The sequence below is a fragment of the Macaca nemestrina genome, chromosome 15 (genome assembly GCF_043159975.1).
Source record: "Macaca nemestrina isolate mMacNem1 chromosome 15, mMacNem.hap1, whole genome shotgun sequence".
Lineage (NCBI taxonomy): Eukaryota > Metazoa > Chordata > Mammalia > Primates > Cercopithecidae > Macaca > Macaca nemestrina.
The window spans coordinates 2,506,027-2,527,757 of record NC_092139.1 but is presented as its reverse complement, the minus strand read 5'-3'; the positions used below and the strand labels follow the sequence as shown (position 1 = coordinate 2,527,757).

Here is a 21,731-nt window from a genome sequence, read left to right as displayed (position 1 = left end):
GGGGGTGAGGGTCTCCTGGTGCAAGCGTGATGGCGTGGGCTCCCCCTTGCAGCCGACTGGAAGATTACCTAGAAAGAAATGCTCCTCAGGAAGGCAAACACGAATCTAAAGGACTGAAAAGCTTTTAGTTCGGGTCACTCTTGGTGCCCTCGTGGCCTGACCTCTGCCTATGGTCTGGCTGCTGCCCCAAGGACCCACCAGGAGCCCCCAGAAGGCTGTGAACTGTGCAGGCAGAGGGACTCCCTGCTGCTGCCCTGTCTCCCAGCTCTGGGAGGAAACAACAGCACGGCCACTGTGGGGCCAAGACTGCAGAGCCAGCCATCTTTGTTGTCATGACCATTCCTGGGAGGTCCTGGGAACATGGGTGTGGAAGGCCTCTCGCAGCAGCCATATCCGTGTGTCCCTAGGCATGCCAGAATGCAGAAATGCCAATGTTTAAGTGTCAGAATTAAAGAGAAATGGTCATTGAGTGCAGCCACCTTGAGTGGTTGGAGTCCTGTGTTGAATTCACCCACACACACCCCTTTCATGCCCCACAGGACGTCACTGCCGGCTCCCATGTTCAGCAGAAGTGATTTCAGCGTGTGGACCATTCTAAAGAAGTGTGTCGGCCTGGTGAGTCCGGGGGCCCATGCTCACGCGTGGGGCTGCACCACTGACTCCTGGGAAGGTATTGCAGTGCTAGTGATTTAAGAAAATGCGCTCTTGCCGGGCACATGCCTGTAATCCCAGCACTTTGGGAAGCTGAGGTGGGTGGATCACCTGAGGTCGGGAGTTTAAGACTGGCCTGGCCAACATGGAGAAACCCCGTCTCTACCAAAAATACAAAATTAGCCGGGCATGGTGGCGCACGCCTGTAATCCCATTTACTTGGGGGGCTGAGGCAGGAGAATTGCTTGAACCTGAGAGACGGAGGTTACAGTGAGCCGAGATTGCGCCATTGTACTCCAGGCTGAGTGACAAGAGTGAGATTCCGTCTCAAAAAAAAAAAAAGAAAGAAAAAATGCACTCTCATGTTTATAAACAGTGTGAGATTAAGACAGTAAAACAGGCAGAGAACAAGCACGTCAGGGGAAGAGGCGTTCTGTAGGTGAAACGGGACATGAGAACCATCCTGCAGGTACCCGTCCAGCCCTGTGTCCTGTGTGAGGTGGGTGGGGCTTCCGTGGCACCCCCCACGGCCACATGCTGAGCTGCAGGAGGGGCGTCAGCCTTTGTCAGGGGCTCAGGGTTTGGGACAGAAAAACTAGCTGGGTAATGAGGGCCCAGAAGTTACAGACTTTCCCTTTCATGATCCTTCCTGACTGTGAGAACAAGCGGTGCCTCACGGGGGCGGGGAGTGTCCTGCCTGTGCCTTCTGTACCTTACTGGGTCCTGGGCCAGCGCTCAATGACTGAAAACTCAGATGGCCTGGGGATACACGACGTCACTGTTGCTCAGACCATGTCTTCTAGTGCCGATGATTTTTTGCCCTTATGTTTTAGTCCTTTTTTTTCCAGAGGGAACTTCATTTTTTCTCAACTTTTTATTTTGAAATAATTTTAGACTTAAGGAAAATCACAAAATAGCACAGAGCATTCCTGTAAACCCACCACCCAGCTCCCCTGATGCTGGCATCTCTCGGAGTAACCATAGGTCAGTGACCGAAGCGAGAAATGCATCTTAGCTCCACATGTCACTTGTATTTCCTCAGTGTCCCCAACGTCCTTTCCTGTCCCAGGACCCTCATGGCATTTGGGCTTCTCCACTTGGTGACAGCTGCTCTGGTCTGTTACTTAGTGGACTTTTCCTTAATTTGAGTTTGTCTGATGTTTTCTTCTTAGAATGAGGTTCTGTGTTTTTGGCACACACAGAAGTGAGGTACCCTTGCCAGGGCCTGGTCTGAGGGGCTCTGTGATATCCACGTGTCTTGTTAGGGGGACTGTTAACCTGATCACTTGGTTAACCTGATCAGGGCCTGGTCTGAGGGGCTCTGTGATATCCACGTGTCTTGTTAGGGGGACTGTTAACCTGATCACTTGGTTAACCTGATCAAGTGTCTCCACTGCAGAGTTGCTGCGTTTCTCTTTGTAATCAGTGTTTTGGGGGAGACACTTGGATTCCGCTTGCTAATTGTGGCATCCATTGGTGGGTTTTATTGAAATCATTCTAATGGGGATTTTCTATTCTCATTCTGTCTTCTACCTTTATTAATTGGTATTGTTCTGTAAAGGAGAGCTGTCCCTTCTCCCCTAATTATATATTTATTCAGTTATTTATTTGTATTAGTATGGACTCATGAGCATGTATTTTCTGTGAGTTGAATTCCAGTATAGTCCTTATTTACATAATTGCTCAAATTCTTCTACCTTTGGCATTGAGAGTTCTTCCAGGTTGGTTTTCCCACTTCTGCTGAACCCCCATCCTTTTCTGAACACTTATTTCAGGCACTAAAGGATACTCTAGTTCAGCTTATATTTTCCCTGCCTTAACCCTGGAATCAGCCACTTCCCCAGGGAGCCCATTCACTGGGTAATGGTGTTTAGAAACCACGACCCAGTGCTGGGTGAGCTCATTGCTGCTGAGGTATCATTGCCTGCAGACCCTCTCAGCAGATGGCGCTGGAAAATACGAGTGTGCTAATGCTCATGCATACACATCTGTATTTCTGTATATATCTGTATGTTTCTTTTAAAATAAACCATTTGAGATTTTCTTTCTCCTTCAGCAGTGTTTTTTGTACATTTTTGACTATGTGGCTAATTCAGGTCTTGACAAAAATATCTGTCTTGGTATAGATGATGAAAGTCTTTTTGTGAACTTGACAAACCACCTAATTTTGACTCTTTTAAATTCTAAGACAGGCTGGGTGTGGTAGTAGCTCATGCCTGTAATCCTAGTGCTTTGGAAAGCTGAGGGAAGAGAATCGCTTGAGGCCAGGAGTTTGAGACCAGAGCCTGGGCAACACAGTGAGACCCCATCTCTACAAAAAAATTTTTTAAATTAGCCAGGTGTGTTGGCACATGTCTGTAGTCCCAGTTACTCAGGAGGCTGAGACAGGAGGATGGCTTGAGTCTGGGAGTTTGAGGCTGCAGTGAACCGTGATTTCACCACTGTACTCGAGCCTACATAACAGAGGGAAACCTTGTCTCTTAAAAAAAAATAAAGATTCTAGGACCAAAAGCATCTTTTCAACAACATGAAATGATGTAAATTGCATTCCCTAGGTGAGGGTTGTGGAGGGATTGAGGTGAAAGTTGCATGTGAGCGTGTAGGACTGGCAGGCGTAGTGGAAAGGTGCTGGGAGGGGCCTTGCAGGGTGGCTCCACCCCTCACACTTCACTTTGAAACACTCCCCTCTGGAGGTTTTGGTGGCATTCCTCTCTTTTTACTACTTCTCAGCTTGTATTGAAAAAACACAAGCACACTTGGCAGCATGGACAGTCCCAACACAGACAGACGTGGACAGACAGTAGCGAGCCCATGTCCCCATAGCTGGATCCGCAGTGATTGGCTGTGGCTCTTTCTGGATCTGTACTGATTGGCTGTGGCTCATTCTGTTTGGTCCACACCCCCCTTTTTCTCTCTACCTCATATTTTAATTCCAGACATCTTTTTGTTTGTAAATATTTCTTACATATATTTAAAGGATAAGGATTCTTTTTTAATGTGACTATGATATTATTATACTTTAGAAAATAACTTTAGAAAGTTATTTAATATCATCAGATACTCGCTCTGTATTCAGATGTCCAGTGGTCTCACGTGTTGCTGTCTGCTGTTTGCAGTCCTGTGTGGACCTTGTTTGTGTCCCTCTGTCAGGAAGCCTTTTTGTTGCTCTTTCTCTGAATTTAAAAGCTGTGGGCAGGTCAGGTGTGCGGCGGCTCATGCCTATAATCCCTGTCGGAGGCTGAGGCAAGAGGATCGCTCCAGGCTAGGGGTTCAGAACCAGCCCGGGCAACAAAGTGAGATCCCATCTCTACAAAAAATAATTAGCCGGGCATGGTGGTCCATGCCCAGGCTCCCAGCTACTCGAGTGGCTGATACAGGAGGATCGCTAGAGCCTGAGAGGTTGAGGCTGCAGTGACCAGTGATCACATTACTGTGCCCCAGCCCGGGTGGCAGAGCGAGACCCTGTCTCTAACAAAAACAGCTGTGAGCACTCAGAGCCTGGGTCCATTAACTCAGGAGGACATGCTGGTTGGAGCTGTGCCAACGTGATCACCCTTTATTGATTGCCAGGGATATTTCTGTGGTGCCTTTGCTGTAAATGCAGTTTATGTAGGAAAGTCAGGACCAGTGAGCGATTCTTCCTCCTTATTGAAGTTTTCACATAATGTGTTCTTTCACTGGCGTCATCCAGTGTGACTCATGTAACCAGCTAGTTTGTCTTTTGTTTACCTCCTAGCATTTAACTTATTGATGTCTTCCAGTCCACAGATTGTTCCATCTTTGGTCAGTGAGAGTCTATTCAAGGTGGCCTGGAGTCCTTTACAAAAGGAGCTTCAGGCCTCTCCTGTGCATTTACTGTCTGGGGTGTGGAATCAGCTACTTGTCCAGGGAGAGAAGGAGAATTCAGGACCACAGCCAGGCTCTGAGGAGGCCACTGGGGTGGTCTTATTTCGAGGGCTGTTCCTGCAGCTAGGAACTGTGTTTTTGTTTGTTTCAGTGATGCTTCCAATTTGGGCCAGCAGGCTCCACCAAACCTCTGCGGCCTCGTGTCTGCATCTCTTTTCTCCCTCACTGACAGTCCCAGTTTTCGGCAGCCCTGGCGAGGATAGATTTAGACCAGCACGTAGTTGTGACTCACTCACTTTGCCCCACATACCTGCGGGACCAGCTCTGCTGCTGACAGTGTCTTTGCTGAGATAGCGCATGTCTGTGGCTCCTGCAGTTGCCAGTTGTCTTTGTCCTCAGGGCGTATCTCAAATGCCTGCTTTTTTTTTTTTTTTTTTTTTTGAGAAAGAGTCTTGCTCTGTCACCTAGGCTGCAGTGCAGTGGTGTGATCTCAGCTCACTGCAACCTCTGCCTCCTGGGTTCAAGTGATTCTCCTGCCTCAGCCTCCCGAGTAGCTGGGACTACAGGCGCCCGCCACCATGGCTGGCTAATTTTTTTTTTTTGTATTTTTAGTAGAGATGGGGTTTCACCTTATTGGCCAGGCTGGTCTCAAACTCCTGACCTTGTGATCCACCCACCTTGGCCTCCCAAAGTGTTGGGATTACAAGCGTGAGCCAACTGCGCCCGGCCAAATGCCTGCATTTCCAAACCACCTGGGTGCTTCTTCTCTGGGTGATTGTGCCACCAAGGGAATGATGTAAGTTCATTCGTTTCATTTTTGATATTGAGAGATGACTTTTTTTTTTTTTTTGAGACGGTGTCTTGCTCTGTTGCCCAGGCTGGAGTGCAGTGGCACAATCTCGCCTCACTGCAAGCTCCGCCTCCCAGGTTCATGCCATTCTCCTGCCTCAGCCTCCCGAGTAGCTGGGACTACAGGTGCCCGCCACCACGCCCGGCTAATTTTTATATTTTTGGTAGAGTCGGGGTTTCACCGTGTTAGCCAGGATGGTCTCGAACTTCTGACCTGGTGATCCACCCGCCTTGGCCTCCCAAAGTGCTGGGATTACAGGCATGAGCCACCGCACCAGCCCGAGAGATGACTTTTTAAAATTTAATTTTCTTTTTTTTTTTTTTTTCTTGAGACGGAGTCTCGCTCTGTCACCCAGGCTGGAGTGCAGTGGCCAGATCTCAGCTCACTGCAAGCTCCGCCTCCCGGGTTCACGCCATTCTCCTGCCTCAGCCTCCCGAGTAGCTGGGACTACAGGTGCCCGCCACCTCGCCCGGCTAGTTTTTTGTATTTTTTTTTTTTTTTTTTTTTTGAGACGGAGTCTCGCTCTGTCACCCAGGCTGGAGTGCTGTGGCCGGATCTCAGCTCACTGCAAGCTCCGCCTCCCGGGTTCCCGCCATTCTCCTGCCTCAGCCTCCCGAGTAGCCGGGACTACAGGCGCCCGCCACCTCGCCCGGCTAGTTTTTTTTTTTGTATTTTTTAGTAGAGACGGGGTTTCACCGTGTCAGCCAGGATGGTCTCGATCTCCTGACCTCGTGATCCGCCCGTCTCGGCCTCCCAAAGTGCTGGGATTACAGGCTTGAGCCACCGCGCCCGGCTTAATTTTCTTTTTAAATTATGGGTCCTGCGTCAAATTTATCACGTAAGGTGTATTCCAGGAGGGTCGGGTTCCTGTCCCTGTGCCCTCCTGGTGCTCTCTGCTTTCCCCACAGGTGACCAGGAGCCACGTTTAGGGCACATCTTTCATGCATCACACAGCTGATTCTGTGTGTATCTTCTCCCCACTTCTTTATGTAAATGAGAGACTTTCTCCACCTTTTCAAATTTGGTGGTATATCTATAGCAATACGCAGTGACTTCTTAATTAATTAATTAATTATTTCTTTTTAGAGACTGAGTCTTGCTTTGTCACCCAGGCTGGAGTGCAATGGGAGGATCATGGCTCACTGTAACTTCAATCTCCTGGGCTTAAGTGAACCTTCTACATGAGCGTCTGGAGTAGCTGGGACTACAGGCACCCAACACTATGCCCAGCTACTTTTAAAAAAATTTTTGGCAGTGGCTCACGCCTGTAATCCCAGCACTTTGGGAGGCCGAGGCAGGCGGATCATGAAGTCAGGAGTTCGAGACCAGCCTGGCCAACATAGTAAAACCCCGTCTCTACTAAAAATGCAAAAAATTAGCTGGGTATAGCACTGCATGCCTGTAATCCCAGCTACTCGGGAGGCTGAGGCAGGAGAATCTCTTGAACCCAGGAGGCAGAGAGGTTGCAGTGAACTGAGATCGCGCCATTGCACTGCTGCCCAGGTGACAGTGCGAGACTCCAACTCAAAAAAAATTTTTTTTTTTTTTTTGTAGAGACAGGGTCTCACTTTGTTGCCCAGGCTGGTCTTAAACTCCTGGCCTCAAGTGGTCCTCCCCGCTTTGGCCTCCAAAAGTGTTGGGATTACAGGCATGAGCCATCTCGCTTAGCTGACTTCTTAATCTTTTAATGGCATGGCGCTCCCTCACATGGCTGCCCCCTAGCTCATTGGACTGGTGCTCTGTTGTTGGACATACGGGTCATTTTTGGTCTTTCATGGATCCAGTCGTGCTGCAGCAGAGAGCCCTGCGTGTGTGTTTGGCCGAGGCTCTGGGGGGTAAAGAGCCCTGCGTGTGTGTTTGGCCGAGGCTCTGGGGGGTAAAGAGCCCTGCGTGTAGGTTCCTAGAAGTGGGGCTGCTCGGTCAGGGGCAGATACCCGTAGAGTTTGCTGGAAGCGGCCCGGTCTTCTCTGTGGGGCTGCATCACTGTGCATTTCCACAACAGCCAGGGGGCTTTCTCCAGGTGGGAGCTGCACGCAGTTGCAATACCATCTCTCCTGCCTGAGCAAGGCAGCGTCTCCCCAGTGCTCAGGGCCTCCAGCCGCACTTCCTTCCTGGCCTCCCTGGCCCCATCTCTGGCCGCTGTGGACTGTGGCTTCTAGTTCACCAGGTGTTTAGAGCATGGGAGGGCTGTTGACCCTGGTCTGGAATGTAAATTGCAAATGCTCCTCCATCTGTCTGCTTTTCTGCTCATTCTTTCGGGGCTTCTCTCTTTCTCTCCCACGTGCTCCTGCAGTGCTGAGCTCTGATCATGAGGGTCACATCTCTTCCTGCTTTCCTCAGCAGCCACATTCCCTCGTGCAGTCTTGGCCACACCCACGTGCTGGGGCTGCCTCAGTTGGAATCCAGTTCTAGCCCCTCCTAAGCCCACAGTCCCTGTGTGTCCGGTGCCACCTGGGGCCTGCTCGCCCCTGCAGCAGCCTGAGCTGCAGGCTCTGTGTGTCTGCCCTGTACTCTCAGCCTCGGTCCCTGCACTTGTCTTTGACCCAGCGTCTGAGCAGAGCCCCCCTCCCAGCACAGACGCTGAGTTTTGGGAACCTGGGTCCTCTCCTTGTCCCTCTCCCTCTGCCTCTGCTTTGGCCACCCCAGACCCTGCTCCTTCCTGAAGAGCCTGCCCTGAGGTACACAGTTATGCTTTCCTGGAATGCGTGCTGCCCAGCTGTTGGGATCCCTTTCCTAGAAGCCCAGCAGGAAGAGTGGCCCCTGTGGGCACTTGTCCCCTTGGCACCTTCCCAGCTTCCACCACTAAGCCATGCACCTGCTCTGCGCTGCCCGGGGCCTGGGAGCAGACACCTGAGGCACCTTTGCCAACTTGGAAGGCCTTAGGGGAAAGCTGCATGAAGCCATGTTATAGGAGACCTCATTTGCCAGGTTCAGGCATGTCCGTGGCATCCTGGAGGGGATGGGAAGCCAGGGACTATTTTTAATGGCGTAGGTGGCTCTACTTTGGGACCACTACTTTGTTTTTTGTTTGTTTGTTTGTTTTTGAGACAGAGTCTGGCTCTGTCTCCCAGGCTGGAGTGTAATAGCACAATCTTGGCTCACTGCAACCTTCACCTCCTGGGTTCAAGCGATTTTCCTGCCTCAGCCTCCCGAGTAGCTGGGATTACAGGTGTGCGCCATCATGCATGGCTAATTTTTGTAATTTTAGTATAAACGGGGTTTCACCATGTTGGCCAGGCTGGTGTTGAACTCCTGACCTCAAGGGATCTGCCCACCTCGGCCTCCCAGGATGCTCATATTATAGGCCTGAGCCACCGTGCCCAGCCTGGGCCACTACTCTGGAAGTGGGGTGGAGAAGATGTGGAGTGGGGGAGGGGGCGTGGGTGGGCCCAGGAGCCCCTGTGGCAGTCTGTGTGTTGGGAATGGGGCAGTGGGCTGGGGAGGCAGAGAGGATTCAGGGTGTCACGCCAGAGACCTCTGCAGGCTCAGCGCAGATTGTGAGTTAGGTCTGATGGCAGTGAGGCTCACAGGGCAGGGCTGATGGGGCAGGGAGTGGCTCACCCATGGGGGGTTTGAAGATCCGGTTCAACCCCAGAGTCTGCGGCTCCATAAAGGAATGCTCAGAGTAGGGGCCTGGAGCAGCCCCGCGGTGTCAGGAAGGCAGCAGTAACCAGCGGGTCTTCCCCATCTTTTCAGGAGCTGTCCAAGATCACGATGCCAATTGCCTTCAACGAGCCTCTGAGCTTCCTGCAGCGGATCACAGAGTACATGGAGCACGTGTACCTCATCCACAGGGCCTCCTGCCAGCCCCAGCCCCTGGAGAGGATGCAGGTGGGCCTTAGGAGTGCCAGGCGGGAGTTTGTCACGAAAGTGACACCCCTTGAATGTCTGGCCACACAGTCTTGGGGCCCCGGGCATCTGTGAGAAGGGCTCGCACAGCTCCCCCCAGTGTTCAGTGCCATCCTGCCTGGCAGCCATGGCATTTGTCCAGGTATGTGATGATAGAACTTGCAGGAAATGCCATTGAGCTCTCAGTGGCCCCAGGAGCTCCCTGCTGCCGCCTCCCGCCGGGAGTCTCCGCCTCTTGGAACGGAAGGTGGTGGCGGGCTTTGCCCTCGGGCTCCTCTGGGGTCCTGTTGTACCACCGCGCCCCGTGTGTGTGTATGTGTGTGACTGTGGGCTGGGCACGCACGGTGGCTCACGCCTGTAATCTCAATACTTTGGGAGGCTGAGTGGATGAATCGCTCCTGGAGGTTGAGACCAGCCTAGGCAACACAGTGAGACCACATCTCTACAAAATTTTTTTTTAAATTTAGGCAGGTGCAGTGGTGCATGCCTGCAATGCCAGCTACTTGGGAGGCTGATGAGAGAGGATCACTTGTGCCCAGGAGCTAGAGGCTACAGTGAGCTATGATGACGCCACTGCACTCCAGCCTGGGTGATGGAGTGAGACCCTGTGTCTAAAAAATAACAAAATACAAGTGTGTGACTGTGGGCGCACATAGTGCGTGTCCCTGTGCGCGTGTGTGCGCGTGCCTCTGTGAATGCGTGCTTGGGGGGTGCGTGTTGAGTGTGTGGCCTTGTGTGTGCATGTGAGACAGAGTGACTGACATTGTTGCAGCGTCTGCCAGGAAGGGCGCGGCCCCGGGGGTGGAAGGCAGCACCCAGTTCCTTCTTTCTGTGCTGTCGACGGAGTGGCGGGTGATGAAGGGCGTTCCCTGGAAGTCCTATAATCTCAGACACACTGCTTGGAGAAAATTGAAAAATCACACGGAACAAATAGTGACAGAAACCAGGTGCCCACCGCCCTCCACGAGAGGCCGTCTTCTCCGGCGCATTTTGTAACTGAAGCTGTTCCTGCCCGTCCTGTGGATTATTTACAGTCTGTGGCTGCTTTTGCTGTTTCGGCCGTGGCTTCCCAGTGGGAGAGGACCGGCAAACCATTTAATCCACTCTTGGGAGAAACGTATGAATTAATCAGGTAAGGGAAAAAGGCCCATCATAAATATCTTGTAAATGGAATTCCTTGGATGACAGATGAGTTTGATTCTTTCACTAGCATTGATTCCACTGCTCTGAGAATAAACTGTTTGAATTAAGAGCTCACTAAAGCGTTTGGATGCTGTAGGCGAGATGTTTCACACACATGGGGTGTTGTGCTAACAGTGCCACGGTGTCTGAGTGAGTGTAAAGCATTGGCAATGAGATATTTTAGTGTGTTCGACTCAAGCGTGGAGACAGCGTGTACCGTAGACGCTTCCGTGTGTGTGCAACGTCTGTGAAATGTGTAGGATTATTGTGAGCTTCACCGAAAATGGAAATAGGTACTAATGAGCAAAACTAGGCTGTTTTACCAAAGTATTCAGTGAATGCTATTGAAAAAGCAGGTAAATCCGGAGACAGGAATGATTGCAAAGAGGAGTTTCACTCCCAAGGCCACGTTTGCCACCACACAGCCTCCCCAGAGTTTTAGCAATGGTCAGACGGCCCTGGCCAAGGGAGAGTTAACCAGACCATGCCTCATCTCCAGACATCCCTGAAACTTCTTCCTATGGAACTTTCTTCTAGGCAGCGTTGCTGTCCCTTCCTAGAGTCCCCTCAGCTTCCCTCCTGTCTCTGGTGGCCCTCACCTTACAGACCTGAGACTGACTCCAAGTCCCAGAACTCTGACCCCAGAGGTCCAGCCAGGCCCCATATCACGTTGTCTGCGGCTGGGCCTCTGGAAGGACTGGTTGGGGTTCTCTTCACCCACCTGGTTGCCCCAGGGACTGCTGTGGTTATTCACAGAATCATCCTGAGATTCTGCCCCGGTGACAGTGCCTACCCAAACCAACAAAGGAAGTCAGAAGCAGGCCAGACCGCAGCATGAGTGTGGCAGTGTGGTAATTCCTCAGCCATCGAGCAGCCTGGCTGGGGCTCCGGGTGGCTGTGGATGAGAGAATAGATGTGTGTGGCTTCCTTCAGGGCCGTTTGGTGATGTCTAAAATGATTTTTATTCCACTGCCCGTGGACCCCCTCATTCTCTTGTAGATGCATGCGGGTGCCCACGGACAGATGTGTAGGGAGAGTCAGCGGAGCACAGTTGAGCCCCTGTCTCTGTGACAGGGCTAAGCTATGGTACTGAAGGAGGGAGGGGCAGGGCACTCTCAGCTGCACCCTTCCCTCCTCCGACTGTCTGGTAGCCCAGCACACAGCTCGCTCCGCCTGCCCGGGGAGGAGCTTGCTGGAGGGGCGTGGGTGGTTATCTAGACAAGCCTGCTGTGCATAATGCAAGCTGTTTGCTACAGGCTGCTGGGCTGCACGCCTCCCTGCCCAGGAACAGAGTGCAGACGGGAGGGAAGGCAGGCTCCTTTATCATCTTGTTTTATTATTTTTCTATGAAAAAGGGAGTTGAGCCAAAACAATTAGCCTCTTATTTGGATTCTGGTTTAGTTGATATTCTGTTGGGTTATTTTATTATGAAGTCTGTTTGTTTTTTAATTATAAGAATGTGCTCTTTATAGAAAATGTGTAACATTGAGAAAGGTAGAAAAGATAAATCAGGCATAATCCCATAAAAGACAATAGCTGACTAGGCTCATGCCTATAATCCCAGCAACCTGGGAGGCCGAGGCAGGAGCATCACTCGAGCCCAGGAGTTCAAAGTTACAGTGATCGTGCCACTGCACTCTAAGCTGGACTACAGAGCCAGACCCTGTCTCTTTAAAAAAATAAAGATAGCTGTCAGTATTTTGTTGCTTTCTTTTGTGTGTGTTTCAAAATATGATGTTAATTTGTATCCCTTTTTATTTAACAGTATGTCATAATTTTCCTGTGATATTAAAACTTTTTCTAAATTACAGTGTTTCATGGATTCTAAGACACATTTTTCATGTTGCAGCACTTCAACATGTCAGTTTCGTACTCCTTTTTTTTTTGAGATGGGGTCTTGCTCTGTCCCCCAGGCTGAAGTGCAGTGACATGATCACGGCTCTCTGTAGCCTCAACCTCCTGGGCTAAAGTTATCTGCCCACCTCAGCCTCCCAAGTAGCTGGAACTACAGGCATGTGCCACCATGCCCAGCTAATTTTGGTATTTTCTTTTTTTTTTTTTTTTTGAGACGGAGTCTTGCTCTGTCACCCAGGCTGGAGTGCAGTGGCAGGATCTCAGCTCACTGCAAGCTCCGCCTCCCGGGTTCATGCCGTTCTCCTGCCTCAGCCTCCCGAGCAGCTGGGACTACAGGCGCCCACCACCTCGCCTGGCTAGTTTTTTTGTATTTTTTTAGTAGAGATGGGGTTTCACCGTGTTAACCAGAATGGTCTCGATCTCCTGACCTCGTGATCCGCCCGTCTCGGCCTCCCAAAGTGCTGGGATTACAGGCTTGAGCCACTGCGCCCGGCCAATTTTGGTGTTTTCAATAGAGATAGTGTTTTGCTATGTTGCCCAGGCTAGTCTTGAACTCCTGAGCTCAAGTGATCTGCCTACCTCCTCCTCCCAAAGTGCTAGGATTACAGGTGTGAGCCTCTGCGCCCAGCCCAAGTCATAGTTTCATTTGTAGCATTTTTTTTTTCTTTCATAAAATAATGGTGTGCAGTGCAATTAGTGACATCTTTGGTTCAAAGAAGTGCAGTTCCTTTGAAACTTCAGGTCACTGTATGGGACCCTTTATTGTATTTTATGTGTTATTAATTATTGAGAATTTTTTTTTTTTTTTTTTTTTTTTGAGACGGAGTCTCCATTGGTTGCCCAGGCTGGAAGGCAGTGGCATGATCTCGGCTCGCTGCAGCCTCCGCCTGTGGGTTTAAGCAATTCTCCCTGTTCTCCGCCTCAGCTTCCCGAGTATTTGGGATTACAGGCGTGTGCCACCATGCCCGGCTAATTCTCTTGTTTTCAGTAGAGACAGGGTTTCACCTTGTTGGCCAGGCTGGTGTTGAACTCCCAACCTCGGGTGATTCGCCCACCTTGGCCTCCCGAAGTGCTGGGATTACAGGCGTGAGCCACCATGCCCGGCCATGGTTGAGATTTTTATCAATAGTGAGCAAGTGGTTGTGGGATTTGGTTTGCTTCAAATGGGCTTTCTTCTGGTGTGTAAAGAGTTTAAAAGTGTGGCCAGGCGCGGTGGCTCAAGCCTGTAATCCCAGCACTTTCGGAGGCCAAGACGGGTGGATCACGAGGTCAGGAGATCGAGACCATCCTGGCTAACCTGGTGAAACCCCATCTCTACTAAAAAAAAATACAAAAATCTAGCTGGGTGAGATGGCAGGCACCTGTAGTCCCAGCTACTCAGGAGGCTGAGGCAGGAGAATGGCGTAAACCCAGGAGGTGGAGCTTGCAGTGAGCTGAGATCCGGCCACTGCACTCCAGCCTGGGCAACAGAGCGAGACTCTGTCTCAAAAAAAAAAAAAAAAAAGTTTAAAAGTGTGTGCCCATGTTTGTCCTAGAAAGTGTGAGTGTCAGCACTGGCTGTCAGACCATTTGGGGAGGAGCTGTTGTTAGTAATACAGGCTTTCCTGTCCTTCTGTATATAAATCACTATGCAGTTTGGAGAAGCAACATAAATGTCACAGCTTCAAATTCTAGTGTTTCTGGCTCATGCTGGCTGGGTCAGCTGCTGGTCCTTACCCACACGCTGCCCATGCGTGAATGCCAACTTTGTGTTTTTCGTCTGATTTAGAAGTTGGCTGGCGCTGGGCAGCCGAGCACCTGTTCTCTAGATGTCATTGCCTTTGAGCAAGCAGGATAGTTTGGACAGAGTGTGGCGTGGTGACAGCAGGGTCCAGCAGGCGACGGTGGGTCTTGGCACATGCTGCAGGGAGCAGTGGGTCTTGGCACACGCTGCAGGGAGCAGCCCTGCTTCTGCTTCTGGGAAAGGGGAGGCTGAGGCCTGGACAAGGGAAAGACTGGCCACGAGAATCACTTGTGCGGGAGTCTTCTGTTCTGAATTCACGCAGAGTGTGCTTCCTTTTCTCGGTATTTCTCTTGAGCCTGTTGCTGCTGCCAGCCTTCCCGTCCTCTGGTCAGCGTGCTGTGCCACCGTCGGAGGCATTCACGAGATTGGCTCTTAGAAAATGATTAAAATGTCTTGAAGAAGATAAATCAGGCTGGGCGCAGTGGCTCATGCCTGTAATCCCAGCACTTTGAGAGGCTGAGGTGGGCAGATCGCCTGAGGTTAGGAGTTCGAGACTAGCCTGGCCAACATGGTGACACCTTGTCTCTACTAAAAAATACAAAAAATTAGCCGGGCGTGGTGGCATGCACCTGTCCCATCTACTCAGGAGGCTGAGGCTGGAGAATCGCTTGAACCTGGAGGCAGAGGTTGCCGTGAGCCGAGATTGCGCCACTGTACTCCAGCCTGGGTGGCAGAGATTTTGAGATTCCATCTCAAAAAAAAGAAAAAGATAAATCAGAATAGGAAAGAAGTTCTAGATGATAGAGAAGAAGCCTTGTGAGTGAAAGGAATGCAAGCCGCCTGGGCTGGGTGGAGCGGGGCGTGCCACCAGCAGCCTTCCCCAGGGGCTGCACCCGGGGCCGGAGCTCTTGCTGCACAGCCGGAAGCAAGCTACGCACCTTCTTCACGCCGACACCCCGACACACGTCGTCTGTCACGCATTCACTTCCAGATCGTCCTTGCCAGTGTCTGCCATGTGCTGTGCGTCTGTGAGACCTTGGCAGTCTGTCAGGTTAGGGGCCATGGACGTGAACCAAGTCCTTTCCCAATACCCTGGATCCCTACAGATTCCTTGTTACAGCTAAAAATACACATTCCTTTCTTAGACAAGTATTCATTTTGTAAATTACATACCTTGGTAGTCAACCTTTTAAAATCTAATTTTTCAACTTTCCTTCCTCTGTAATGATTGGAAATTCTGATTCCAGTTAAGTTGGTAATTATGTGGTTTAGCTTTTCTAATTTTTAATGACTACACCTGTAGGTGTATTCACAGTTCCGGAACAATTAAAAGCTGACATTTTGATTGAAAAAGAGAGTATACTAAAAATCCTGTTTCCTGGACAGGAATATTTTGGGGTATAAGCCATTCCATCTCGGAAATTTCAGGGGCCTGGTAGAAAGGTGAGGAAGGGGCACCCTCTTCAGAGAGGGTTTAGTGTCCTGAGTTCCTAGGCAGTGGGGGTCCCTCGGGGTTGAGGGTTTGGAGTCAGGGGTCTGTAAGGGTCACTTATCCACATCTCTGGGCACCTCTGGCGAGACACCGCTGTGGCTCGGGTGGTCCCATGGAGAGCAAGCGGGGCGTTGGGGTGGAGGCCCCCTCCTGCACCATTGCCCTCTCTGGGTGGGTCAGATGTGCTCTGGAAGCCATGTTTATGTGTGTGTGTCTGTTGCCAATGTTAGGCCGAGTGGGATGTTGGAGAGGCGGTGTTGGGTGTTTCTGCCACATCTTGTGGCACGGAGGGCCCCTGCTTCCCAGCGTCCCGTGAGGGGCTCTGCACGATGTCTGAGCTGCCCTTTCTTTTATTTTGCTGCCATTAATGTGTCTGTTTCTCTTTTTCTTTTCTTGGACCTAGGGAAGATTTAGGATTCAGATTTATATCGGAACAGGTCAGTCACCATCCCCCCATCAGTGCGTTCCACTCGGAAGGCCTCAACCATGACTTCCTGTTCCACGGCTCCATCTACCCCAAGCTCAAGTTCTGGGGCAAAAGCGTGGAGGCGGAGCCCCGAGGCACCATCACACTGGAGCTGCTCAAGTGAGTATTGGTGCGTCCTGCCGAGAGCCGCCTCCTGCAGAAACTGAAATGGGTGCTGGTGATGTGGAGGGAAGCCTTCCTTCCGGAGGAAACCCTGTGATTTTTCTCCTGAGGTGGTGACCTCCCCACAGCAGAAACGTCTTCAGATGAGCTTCCTGACCAGGGTCCCGTGTTGCTGGGGGGCGCCCTCACCTCTGCAGTTGGAATTCGCACCCCTTTCAGTCATCATTCATTGTATTCCTTGTCTTTTACTGCCTAACAGCCCCAAATGTAGCAGCTTCCACACCAGTCTGGCAGGGTTTCTGAGGGCTAGGGACCGTGAGGTTGCGGTGGGGATGAGGGTTGGGTTTCCCATGGTGCCTGTGTCCCGGCTCCCCTTCTTGCCTGCTGGCAGGGCCCCTTCAGGGCTGCTTGCTGCAGGGTCCTGCCTCCCACGGGAGAGAGAGCTGAGAAGGAAGCCAGGGAAGTGGCCCTTTGCACACTCCCCCACCCGTGGCAGGGGTGACTTAGGGTTGGAATTTGAAACAGCATTGGAGGGGGCCCTCCGAGAGGCCGCTCACTGCCGCTCTTCACTCTCAGCCTGAATGCTTCCCAAGCCAGTGTCCACCAAAGACTCCTCAGAGCAAAACACAAGTCTCCAACAAACGCCGGCCCCTAAGACCTGGCAGACACAGACCGGATGCTGGCGTCCTCCTGGGCCACCAGTCCGGAGATGCGAGTCTTGTCAAGCCACTGCCTACAGTCTTGTTGTAGGCACCAGGTCCTAACAATACATACAGAAATAAGTAATAAACAACACCTTGCCTGGTGAAGCATTTGATGTGGGTTTTGCTTCACATTGGCCCTGCCTGGATGGTGGCTAGAAGGTTCCACAAGGACCTGGAGAAGCACCTGAGAGTGTGTCCCGGGGCTGGTGCAGCCTTGTGCCTGTTGTGCAGTGGCCTTGCTTTCTTAGGAAGAGGCGTGCAGAAATGAAAAGTTGCACACGTTGCTGATAAAGTTGCACACCTTGCTGATGAACGCATTTGGGTTCCACCCCCAGGAAGTTCAGAGAATTCCACACGTGTCACACACTGCCCTGCTCTGAGTGGATTTCTGCCTTCACTGTGGCTCCTCCACACAGCCCCTTAGAACACGGGGCTGCTGATCTGCTGCCTCACATTTGTGGGGTGTTTCCTTCTTGGGCGGGGCCATTTGGGAGGATGAGGAATAAGAGAAACAAGTGTGTGGAGTGCGGTGAAAACCCTGCACCCTCCACAGCCCCGTGCCGGCTCCGCAGATAGCCAGGCCGCGTGCCCAGGACCCTGCGTTCCTGCCATGTGTGTTTGGGGAGGTCGCTTTTCTTTTGACGACTTCACAGGAAAGCCATTTCTCTTTGTTCAGTCTTCTTTGATTGCTTATTAACATGTCTTGACATTTAAGTAGAAAGCTTTGTAGATGCTACAAAGGAAAGAAGAAGTACATTTCAAACGCATGCTAAACACACGGCCTCCGTCGCAGGGGCTTCAAAGCAGCATGCTGCTGTCCTGCGGGCGCCAGCTGCTGTGACCCAGCACTGCCTGGTCGTTGCATCTTAGGTCACGTCGTGTCTTGCCTTTTCTGCGCTCTGACCGCTTGTTTTCTGGTGTCTTCACAGACATAACGAAGCCTACACCTGGACCAACCCCACCTGCTGTGTCCACAACGTCATCATCGGGAAGCTGTGGATAGAGCAGTATGGGACAGTGGAGATTTTAAACCACAGGTGACAGCACCCCACTGTTGGGTGAGAGTGCGAGGCTCCGGGTGGGGATGGTGAGCCAGGGAGCGTGAGCGTCCGCGCTCCTGGTGGGCTTTAGCTCAGCCTCAACGAGCTGCTGCCGTGTCCCCACCAGCCCAGGCATAGCAGCTGCCTGGACTTGACTCTGACCGGTGTTGGCCATGGGTGCTCCTCGTTCACGGCCTCATTTGTAGTCACGGTCGTTACTTGAAGGCTTTGAGCTATGCCGAAGAGCTGTGTCATTGCCAGGTGCAGCGCGGTGGCCGTCCGCAGCCATTGGCCACTGTCCAGGCTCGAATGCCCTGTTCCTGGAAGCTTATGACTGGTGGGCTTTGCCTTTTCACCACTTTAGTGAGGTATAATTGATGCATCATACGATTCACCTGTTCTGAGTGGACACTTAAGTGATTTTTAATAAATTGACCGAATCATGGAGCTATCCCCACAGCCCGTTTCAAACACTTCCATCGCTCCAATTTCCAACATTTCCAGTTTCAAACACTTCCATCGCCCCAAAGGCCCACCGCACCCATTTGCAGTCAGCCCCTGCCTGCTCCAGGGTCCTCCATCGCGCTTCTCCCGTTACAGAGTTGCCCTTTCTGCCTGTTTGCTGTCTTGCAGCAGAAACCTGTGTTTGTTTTCCCCACAGAACTGGACATAAGTGTGTGCTTCACTTTAAACCGTGTGGATTATTTGGAAAAGAACTTCACAAGGTGGAAGGACACATTCAAGACAAAAAGTAGGTCCTTGCCAGGTGGTTCATGGGGCAGCACTGCAGCCTGTGCGTCCACGTTAGAGGGCTCAGGTGCTCCTGGGCCTGCATGTGCCGACGTGCACGAGACGCGGGTACACCATGCCATCTGTTCATGGTCCAGAAGTATGACTCCTTTTTGTTTTGGAAAGACATTTTGTTATTGAGCATACAAGGAAATGAAGGGTATTTTTGAATGTAGTTTCTAGGTGGCTTGTTACTGGGGCCATCTTCTTTTGATAACATTGTCTCGAGAAGTCAGCCGTTTTCACTGGGAGATGAGACGAGACTGCGTTTTGCGGCAGAGCTGAGGTGGGAAGTGTGGCCTTACGCTTTCCCTCCCCCGGCAGGGCACCCCGTGCATACTGTCAGGCGAGACTCAAATGTGTTAGCTGGTGGGGTGTCCGTGTCACGTGACCGGTTCACTCCAGTCTGAATCAGGGACTTTCACAAGTTTTTGTGAGCAGAGAAATGGTCAGTACTGTTTTAGCAAATTTTTCAGTGTTTTTCCTCTCCATTTGGGTTAATTACTTTGTAATCTGGGTCTCAATTTTTTTTTTTCCAGTAAGGAATTTGAGCCATAGAATGTCATGAAGTTCCTTCTCGTTCCTAAAATTTAGACATTTCCCGTTAGAAACTAGCCCCCAATGTAAAACAGGGCCAGGTGCAGTGGCTCACGCCTATAATCCAATCACTTTGGGAAGCCATGGTGGGCAGATCACCTGAGGTCAGGAGTTCGAGACCAGCCTGGCCAGCATGGCTGTCTTTACTAAAAATACGTCTCTACTAAAACCTGTCTCTACTAAAAATACGAAAATTAGCCAGGTGTGATGGCGCACATCTGTAATCCCAGCTACTTGGGAGGCTGAGGCACAAGAATTGCTTGAGCCCAGGAGGTGGAGGTTGCAGTGAGCCAAGATCATGCCACTGCACTCCAGCTTGGGTGGCAGAGCAAGAGGCTGGCTCAAAAAAAAATAAGACAGTTGGTGTTTCTGCTCTGTCCACCCTCTAATATATACCAGAAATGCACCTGTTTCAACAGCCTTTAAATAAAATGGCCAGGCTTATGACTGACCATTTCTCCCATAAAACATGTGAGAATCAACGTGTGGACCTAGAAGGGACAGCAGTCTTACAGTGCCTTGACGCCTCTGCCCCTTGGAACTCAGCCCAGGGAGCCACTGGCTGTCTGTTTCCAGAAATGGGTGGGTGTGCCAAGGCCAATACTCGCTGACCCTCAGTGAGTGCATGTAGAGCGTGTTTTTCCAGAACTGGGTGGGGGCCCTGAGGCCAGACTCGCTGACCCTCAGTGAGTGCATGTAAAGTGTGTTTTGGTTTTCCGGTTTTCCATCCTAAATTTAAGGGTGCTCTGTCCTTGGAGACAGAGAGTTGTCCCCAGGTTGTCTGCTAGGTGAGGCCTGGCCCAGTTTCCCGTGTCTGTGTGCCGACTCTGCAAGGGCAGAGAGACACCCTCCCCTCCTGGGTCCTGAGCCTGTCAGAGCTGCACTTCCAGGGGGTCTGTGGTCGCGGTTGACTCTTCCCAGCAAGAGGCGAAAAGAGAAAGAAAATGGAGCCTGGCACTATTTGGCGTCATCCCTTTTGGAATCGAGAGCTCTAGTGGCCACTCTGCGAAGGTCTCTGGGTTGTTATTGATGAAAACAGGCAGGTGGGGAACCAAAGATCAAGCAACATTGACTGCACCGATGGATAGAAAAGTGCTGAAGGACACACACAGCACTTTCAGCATGTTGAAAATGATCAGTGGGTGCCTGCAGCTTTACATTTTAAAACGCTCGCTCTTTTTTTGCCCCTTCCCATCTCCTGTAGCCCCGAGGGCCGGCTCTCCTTTGGGTTTCCATCCCTTCCCGTCTCCTGCAGCCCTGTGGGCTGTCCATCCTTTAGGTTTCTGGCCCTTCATTTTCCTTTCCATGGTGTGTATCAGGGCTCGGAATGGTCCCAGAATGCAGATTTTCATCTTTGCATTTATGTCCAGAGATGTCCCAAAATGCGTAAGAAAGCATGCCTGAGGAGGATTTATTCCAGGGTCAAAATTAAGGTGCTACGTGTTTAGACAAATGGTTTGTAATGACTAAAACTTGGCTTTAAAAATCCCATTTAATTACAGCAAAAAGAAGCTCTTTGTGATCTATGGCAAATGGACGGAATGTTTGTGGGGCATAGATCCCGTTTCATATGAATCCTTCAAGAAGCAGGAGAGGAGAGGCGACCACCTGAGAAAGGCCAAGCTGGTAAGGGCTGGGGCATCCCCGGGCAGAGCTGAGCCCTGGGCGCTGAGGGTTGTCAGGCTGCTGCTGCCTTTAACTCACCTGCCAGGGGCGCAGGGAGCCTTTGGGCCCCAGCAGGAGAGATGAATGTGCAGAATTTGTCCAGTTGAACCACGTGTTGTGGGGTCCAGTATCAGTGGGGGGGGGGTTATCTGTATTTCTTTCCGTTTTTTTTTTTTTTTCCCAAGTCAGGGTCTTCCTCTGTCACCCAGGTTGGAGTGCAGTGGTGTAGTCATAGCTCACTGCAGCCTCCAGTTACCAGGCTCAAGTGGTCCTCCCTCCTTAGCCTCCCAAGTGGCTAGGGCTATAGGCATGCACCACCATGCCTGACTAATTTTTATTTTTTTGTAGAAATGGGGGTCTTGCTATGTTGCTCTTGAACTCCTGGGCTCAAGCAGTCCTCGCACCTCGGCCTCCCAAAGTGCTGGGATTACTAATAGGCATGAACCACAACACCCAGCCGATTTATCTATATTTTGGTTGCACAGAGGCTGCTGCTATAAACTGTGGGCCCCAGTGCCCTAGAGTCATACATAGTCACTGGCCCCCATGGCTGGAAGTATCTGAGGGAACCTCAGGCAAGGCCATTTCTTTTTTTTTTTGAGACGGAGTCTCGCTCTGTCTCCCAGGCTGGAGTGCAGTGGCCGGATCTCAGCTCACTGCAAGCTCCGCCTCCCGGGTCCACGCCATTCTCCTGCCTCAGCCTCCCGAGTAGCTGGGACTACAGGCGCCCGCCACCTCACCCGGCTAGTTTTTTTTTGTATTTTTTAGTAGAGACGGGGTTTCACCGTGTTAGCCAGGATGGTCTCGATCTCCTGACCTCATGATCCACCTGTCTCGGCCTCCCAAAGTGCTGGGATTACAGGCTTGAGCCACTGCGCCCGGCCAAGGCCATTTCTTTTC

At 51.3% G+C, this 21,731-nt stretch overlaps 1 protein-coding gene across 3 annotated transcripts in view; it reads left to right on the top strand.

Annotated features, from left to right (window-relative positions):
• Positions 1-21,731, top strand: part of LOC105470538 (oxysterol binding protein like 2) — a 58,870-nt gene that overhangs the window by 26,024 nt on the left and 11,115 nt on the right. For all 3 annotated transcript variants that reach the window (XM_011722626.3, XM_011722624.2, XM_011722625.3), the window contains exons 4-10: positions 540-615; positions 9,044-9,178; positions 10,231-10,328; positions 15,851-16,033; positions 17,670-17,777; positions 18,442-18,531; positions 20,669-20,792. In XM_011722626.3, coding sequence (XP_011720928.1) covers positions 540-615; positions 9,044-9,178; positions 10,231-10,328; positions 15,851-16,033; positions 17,670-17,777; positions 18,442-18,531; positions 20,669-20,792 — 814 coding nt within the window. The remainder of the gene's footprint in view (positions 1-539; positions 616-9,043; positions 9,179-10,230; positions 10,329-15,850; positions 16,034-17,669; positions 17,778-18,441; positions 18,532-20,668; positions 20,793-21,731) is intronic.